A 7,606-nucleotide genomic window follows, 5' to 3' on the forward strand; every position below is an offset into this window, starting at 1 on the left:
GCAGTTCTTTTAACATGGAAGGCCATGAGGTTGGTGAGGCATCATTTCCCCTCAGTAAATCTATTCTGGCTGTTCCCAGTCACCTTCTTCTCCTTTGTTTACCTAGAAATGGGATTGGAGAAGACTCGGTCCATGACACTCTCCTGACCAAAGTGAGGCTGAATGGCCTGTAGTTCCCCAGGTTGTCCTTGTAGCCTTTGTTGAAGATGGATGCAACATTTGCCTTTCTCCAGTCATTGGTCCTCCCTGAGTCTCCACAGCTTTCCAACATGATAGAGAGAAGCCTTGCTAGATAGGTCAGCTCTCTTAGCACCCTTAGCTTCAGCCCATCCAATCCTGTAGACCTGTGTTCTTGCAAATAACTCCTGACTCAACTCTCAGGCACTGCTGGTTGTTTTTCTCCTTGGAAGTCCTGACTCTAAGCACAGTGGCCTGGGAGACCTTCTTGGTGGAGGCTGAAGCAAAGGCATTGAGTTCCCCAGACCCGTCTGCATCTGCTGATACCAGATTCCCTGCCCCATTCAGCCATGGTCTCACATTTTCCTTGTTTATGCTTTTACTGTTTCTGAAGGAATAGCAGATCATCTTTGTGCCTTTGACATCCCTTGAAAGCATCAGTATTAGAGGAGCTATGGCTTTCCTAACCACTTCCGCACTTCCCTGGACAATACTTCTGAATTCCCCCTTTGCAGCCTTTCCCTGCTGCCCATTCATGTTTTCTGCCTTTTTGTGCTAGAGCTCAGTCAAGAGATCCGTGTTTAGCCACCCTGTTTCCTGAGATGTCTACCTTTTCTCCTGGGTATCAGTATGGGCCATTCTCGAGCTTGGCGAACGCTGTCCTTAAAGAGCTGACAGCTTTCCTGAGCTCCTTTGCCCTTCAGAGCTGATTCCCATGGGATTCCTCAACCATTCCTCCTCCCAGTAGGCCCAAGTCTGCTCCTCTGACATCCAGAGTCTGGACTCTGATACTCTTCTTCCTCACTTTCCTCAGGAGCAGGAGCTCTACTACCTCGTGGCCACTGCAGGCAAGACTGACACTGATTATCACATCCCTGGTCAGTTCTTCCTTGTTTGCAGTTTCCAGGTCCAGGAAAGTGTCACCCGTGTTGACCTATCTGGCTTAGCTGTGCTGGGAAGTTGTCCTCCACACACTCCAGAATCCTCCTGGACTGTTTGCACCCTGCTGCATTGCCCTCCCAGGGAATGCCAGGGAGATTAAAGTCCCCTGAAGCAGGGTCTGTGATTCACAGACTTCCTCAGGCTGCTTAAAGGTGTTGCAGTTCTGTGACAGCTTGTGCATCTCCCCTTCCTCTTGTTTTGTGGCCCAGGCTTTGTGCATTTGTGTATATTTGGGCTGCAGAACCTCAGCTGTGGCACCAGGGCTGAGTGCAGACTTGTCACAGTGAAACCTGTTCCCCAGAGCCAAGGACGCCATGTAGGCAATGGCCCCACTTCAGAACAGAGACCTGCTGGTGTAGGTAGCAGATGATGATGTAATGATGATATGAGGCACCCACTAAGAGAGCAAACCCTGCAGTACCCAAGGCGAGAGAGAAACAGAGCTGGACCATGCAGCCATGTCAGGGGAGGTGTTTGGTGCCTGAGCTGAGCCTGTAGCACCTTGGGGCCTGTGATGTAGGTGACAGAAAAGGTGTGGGTCTCATAGTTGTTAAATAGGAGCAAGGAGATGCCTTTGACCCTTCCAATGTCAGAAGCTGTTTGTGTATGAACAACTGACTCCCACCCTCCCCCTCCTTTGATTACAACAGAAGCTTAGACAAGGAGCAGACAGCCATACTCTGCACCCCAAAACTTGGGCAAGGGGAATCCCACCTGCTGTGAGTTTGTGGAGTGCACAAGAGGGAACTGAGTCCTACTCCATACTGGGAGCTTCTAAATCAGTATTTAATGCCTAACTTGACTCCTCTAAACCAATCGCTGAAGCATGAGTAAACGAAGTCCTTCATTATCCTTGTCCAGGCGTCCTGCCTTACGAAGGGGGAGCAGGGCCTTCCAGAGTGAGACATTTCCACCTCTTAGATAACCATCCTCTGATGCGGCAGACTACAATATTGGACTCAGTCTCTCTCCACTGTTTAGAGGGACCATTAGTGATTATTCTAGTCCACCTCAGTGGACATTTCCCTTGGGTGACCCTGCTGCCTTTCAGAAACTGTCAGCCCTGGAGCCCCGGGAACATCTTGAGGATGCACAGGGCACAGAGAAAGTCACATCTTCAGCTGGGCCTCTGCTCCTGAGCTGGGCCTGACTCTTGGGACCACAGGAGCCCATGGCAACCTGTCAGGAGCTGCAGAGAGACAGCTCTATCCAGAAGCAGCTCCTCTTAAAGGAGCAGCAAGACTCAGGGCACTGCCTGCAGGCACCAGGATGAGAGGAGCGACTCAGAAGTTAAAGACAGTCAGGAACAGGAGGACGGCTGAGAGTTCACTGCGGGGAGAAATCTTCACTGCCCTTGACACAGTAAGTCTCTGGCTGCAGGGCAACGCTGCTGTGGTTCCTGGAGGGTTCGTCTGAAGCTGGCACCTTCCACAGCTGATAGGGTCTGTCAGGGAGGCTCTGCCAGCTTCTCCTGTTTGAAGCAGGTGGTGCTTTAGAGCAGAGATTCCCAGCCACACTGTCAGATTGACAGGACACCACAGCTACATTCTTGAGGGGATGGTGCAGGGGTGTGAAGCCAGGGAGTGCACCCAGGTCTGCCCAATGCTGCATTTCAGAGCAGTGTCCCTGCACCCCAGGGTGCTGTGTGCCTTGAGCAGTGACTCTGCTGCCTGCGAGGGTCAGCACTCAGCCTGCACCAGCACCCTGTGGTGCTGCAGGGAGAAGCTATGGGTGGAAGGAGCAACCCGCATCAGGGCAGGTTCATTCTCCTATTAAGAGGGTGCTGCATGGCTCAGGACTCCTCTCAGCTCCAGCTCACCCCCAGGACATTTTCTGAAGGGGACTTTTCAAGAGCAAAGTATATGCTGGTCAAACCTGCAAAGGGCAGAGCTTTCCGAGTCTGTGCTTGATCTCCCCATCTCTTGACAGGGCTGGAATGGAAACAGAGCTGTTTAGACAAGAAACTGTGACTCCTGAACTCTCCTGTTGCATTGAGAGATCAAAAGGTCTGCAAGGAACCTCAGCAAATCCCTCCACTCACCCCTCTGCCTACACGCAGCAGCACCACCATAATCTTTATTAGCCTCCTCAGGGTTGATATCAGCTGCTGCTTAGCACCTGCAAACCTGAAGGTATCTGCCCCTGGGACAGTGCCAGGCAGCAGCAGGATGATGCATGAAAGAGAGGAAACTTCTCACAGGAAAGGCTGTGGGAGGGTGGATGTGGGCAGTTCCCTGACAGCTTCTTGCAATGCAGATGCCTTCCCCTGAGCCAGTGCCTGTGTCTCCTCTGCCACCCAGCAGAGCCTCTGCCCTCAAGGCCACAGCATCCAGGGCAGGAGACACCTCCTTTGCAGTCCAGGCTCCAGGAGAGCAGAGGTGCATCTCTCCTGTGTATGCCCATTTTACCACTGCCTGACAGAGTGACTGAGAGCAAAACCTCCTCTGCAGGTGGATGTGCACAGCTGAGTGAGATGCAGGCTTTCCTGCGTGACCATCTGGAGGTGTTTGCATGGGAGCGAGAGGTCCAGGACCTCTCCTAGCCTGTGGGTCTTTGGTCCATCCAGTCTGTAGGGCTGGGGAATGTGCCAAGTCTCCCTAAGGAGACATCCTCTTTTGGGCAGTGCACTAACCCAAACACTTTTGCCCCTCAAGATTCTCTAGTAATGGAAAAAGCCAAGGATTTCTATCCCTTCAGTAGATGTGCCCCGTGTGCGGTGAAACACTGATCCCCCCCCACCCTCAAATACATGCTGCTGTTTGCTCTCTCCATGTACCCAGTGTGGCAGAGCATCTGGTGAGAGCTAAGGAACTGAAGTTACAGATGAGTTTCAAATATGAAAAGTCAGTTTTGTTCTGGAGTCATACTTGTGGTTTGGCTGGGTACCAGGGCTATGCTTGTGTGCACACCCCGAGCACTTCGGTCATTAGCTCCTTGCCTGGGCCGAGAATTTCCTGGCCTGTCATCTGCACAGATGAGAGAATAGGTTGTCATGAGACAATGGACCACCTTGAAACTAGGTGATTGACTGGACCTAGGCAACCAAATATTTGACTGAGAGTTATGGCAGCCCTGCAGGTGGGAATTGCTGAAGGTTCTAGAAATTCCCTAGTAGCAAATCCTGCTGTGTCTAGTCCTTTTGTATGCTGAAATGTGTTGATAAACATCTTGGGTGAAATGTCTTTGCTGCAAAAGTGATCAGCTTGTGCACAGCTAAGACATTTTTACGTAGTCAAATAAAATGTGTTCCTGCAGTGATTGTCACATACTCTGCAGTTAAGGTGTATCAACAGCAATGAATTATGCCTGTGCTGGGTGGTCATGTGGGTCCCCAGCCAAGGGGATTAGAACTGAGCCAAACAGGGGTTCAGCAGTCTCACCTACTCCAGCTGACAGCACTGCAAGGACACTTTGTCACTGCACAATGACTGACCATCCTGTTTTGATTCTGAGTGTCTGTGTAACAAGCAGGGCTGACTCCTCTGGAGCCCATGGACAGAGGACCCTGTTCCCCATGGTAGACTCAGAAAGCACAGACTAGAGCACAAGTAGAGGAGGTGAAGGAAGGTCCTTCTGGTAAGGAGAAAGGACATGTGGGGAGTTGCTCTGAGAAATGCTGTGTGTTTTGTTCAAAGCCAGTCCTAACTTGTCAATATCTTTTCCTCCCTGGACAGTCGTCCAAAGCCCAGAGGAAGCAAATGTCCAACAGTAGCTCCATCAATGAGTTCCTCCTCCTGGCATTTGCAGACACGCAGGAGCTGCAGCTCTTGCACTTCTCCCTCTTCCTGGGCATCTACCTGGCTGCCCTCCTGGGAAACGGCCTCATCATCACAGCCATAGCCTGCGACCACCACCTCCACACCCCCATGTACTTCTTCCTCCTCAACCTCTCCCTCCTCGACCTCGGCTCCATCTCCACCACTGTCCCCAAATCCATGGCCAATTCCCTGTGGGACACCAGGGCCATTTCCTACTTGGGATGTGCTGCCCAGGTTTTCCTGGTCGCGTTCTTGTTTTCAGCAGAGTATTCTCTCCTCACAGTCATGGCCTATGACCGCTACATTGCCATCTGCAAACCCCTGCATTATGGGACCCTCATGAATAGCAGAGCTTCTGCCAAAATGGCAGCAGCTGCCTGGGGTACTGGTTTTCTCAGTGGTCTCCTGCACAGTGGGAACACATTTTCAATACCACTCTGCCAAGGCAACACAGTGGACCAGTTCTTCTGTGAAGTTCCCCAGATCCTCAAGCTCTCCTGCTCAGATGCCTACCTCAGGGAAGCTGGGGTGATTGTGGTTAGTCTTTGTTTAGTCTTCGGGTGTTTCATTTTCATTGTGGTGTCCTACGTGCAGATCTTCACTGCTGTGCTGAGGATCCCCTCTGAGCAGGGACGGCACAAAGCCTTTTCCATGTGCCTCCCGCACCTGGCCGTGGTCTCCCTATTCATCAGCACTGTCATCTTTGCCTACCTGAAGCCCCCCTCCATCTCCTCCCCAGCTCTGGATCTGGTGGTGACTGTTCTGTACTCAGTGGTGCCTCCAGCAGTGAACCCCCTCATCTACAGCATGAGGAACAAGGAGCTCAAGGATGCCCTGAGGAAAGTGATTTCAGGGACATTTTTCAGCAGTGGTGACATTGCCATTTCTCTCCACAAATGACTCCCATGGTATCCCACACCAGGACTGAGCATTTTTTGTTCACTTTTTAGTGTTACTATTGTTACTATTATTAGTAGTATTTGTACTCATGTTGCTGCACAAATGCTTGGATTCATTCCACCTTTACTGAGACTGCTCTGTCTCACCTGGTGTCCATGTAAAATTGTGTCTTACACTGGGTCAGACCTGACTCTCTCACAGCATGTCTGCAATAAATAGGTTCTTTCTGGTGCAGAGCTTGAAGGCTGTCTCTTCTTCCAAAGCTGGTGTCAAGAATAGGCCCAAGGACATCATGACCAAAGGGGCTGCTACTGATGGGGTTCTCCATGGGTTCAGGAGCAAAAAGCTCATAGTCCTGTAATGATCTCTTAGAGACCAAGGGCTGGATTTTGGACTCACCCATCGGTGTCCAGTGACAGTGGAGGGGATGAATGGTCACAGATTTACATACCTAGAGCTGTGCCACATGTTAAGGCCCAGTGTCAGATGCCTGTCCTTCTGGAGGGGAAGCTGGAGGTGCCCAGAGAGCACAGGGGATCTGCTGGGAGAGTGTGTGCCTGGCATGGGCAGTGAGTGGGGCCTCACAAAGGGAGATGTCCTCCAAGGTGGAGTCACTTAAAGGTAAAGCACTAAACCCAGGTATTTGGGGGTGAAGGAGGCCTCTGCAATCCCAGAGAGGCAGTGGGGACCCAGCTGGCATGGAGAAGGGAGACTGGAGAGTGTTTCATGTCATCGGCAATGAAATACCACATGCTGAATCTAGAGGCAGACCAGGACACAACTAGTAGCTTTGGAAATGTCCCATAGTCCTTCCAAGCACCTGCCACATCTGCATCCCCCTGGAGGGATTAGAGGCTGTGATCCCCCTTTGCTTGGGTCTGATTCCCACCCTGACCAGCACGGCCAGTGCAGAGTCGCCCCAGGGCCCCACAGCCTACTCACTCTGCAGAGCAGCATGGTTAGCTCAGGGCCTTGGAAGGAGAACAGGGGAGGGGGGTTTGGGAATGGCCAGTGAGATCAGAGGAGGGATTGGGAGAGGTGAGAAGGAAGTGGAACTGGGCTTGAAAGTGTCTTGGAGAAAAAAAAGCTGACATTTAATCCAAGACAACGTTCAGAGTGTGGGTACACTAAAGTGACCTCACAGTGCAGAGCCAGAAGCCCTCGTTGTCCTGGCCCTCCACATGGCCTGGGAAGTGGCTGAAGAAGGATTAATGCTCCCCACCCTCCCAGCTTATCGTGCCATCATCCGTCCTGACGGGTGGCTCCAAAAGAAGGCTAGCACCCTTTGTCAGAGCTTGCGTTGAAAGAAGCAGGAGCCGGGAGCTACATCAGTTTTCTGCTGTCCCCACATATTCTTGTGACAGTCTCACCCACCCTGTGCGCTGGTGCTTACCCCAAAAGTCACACCCAGACAAGGCTCCATGCCTAGCTGGAGGATTGGATGTCCTGCCGTGAGCCCTGGGAGGACGAGCCCTCTCCCGTGTCCTCTGCAGGGCTGTCAGGGAACATGCAGAGGAGATCTACTGGGTCTGTAGGCCATCCTCAGCTTGTGGGGGGCCTCAAGCAGGGTCTGTCAGACCAAAGATCCAGCCCAGCTTGTTGCTGCATGAACAGAGAGGAGAAGCTGTCCCAGGAAACTCCTCCTGCACCCAGCCCCTTGTACAAGCCATTTCCAGCACTGGCCATTCCCCACTGTAGTGAGAACACCTGTGGAAGACCTGGCGAGGAGTCAGGGACTGGCAGAGTACGTGGCAGCAGGCCCAGCATGTGAAACTACACACTGACCAAATTCCCATCAGGGCCAGGCATGCATATTCCCTTTTGTCAAC

At 52.1% G+C, this 7,606-nt stretch overlaps 1 protein-coding gene across 1 annotated transcript; it reads left to right on the plus strand.

The window, feature by feature from the left end:
• Positions 1 to 4,817: 4,817 nt before the first annotated feature.
• LOC135326303 (olfactory receptor 14C36-like) lies at positions 4,818 to 5,777 on the plus strand. Its single transcript, XM_064504182.1, has one exon. The coding sequence runs from the start codon at positions 4,818 to 4,820 to the stop codon at positions 5,775 to 5,777; it is 960 nt and encodes a 319-aa protein (XP_064360252.1).
• Positions 5,778 to 7,606: the final 1,829 nt, after the last annotated feature.

The sequence above is a fragment of the Dromaius novaehollandiae genome, unplaced genomic scaffold (genome assembly GCF_036370855.1).
Source record: "Dromaius novaehollandiae isolate bDroNov1 unplaced genomic scaffold, bDroNov1.hap1 HAP1_SCAFFOLD_27, whole genome shotgun sequence".
In the NCBI taxonomy this organism is placed as follows: Eukaryota; Metazoa; Chordata; class Aves; order Casuariiformes; family Dromaiidae; genus Dromaius; species Dromaius novaehollandiae.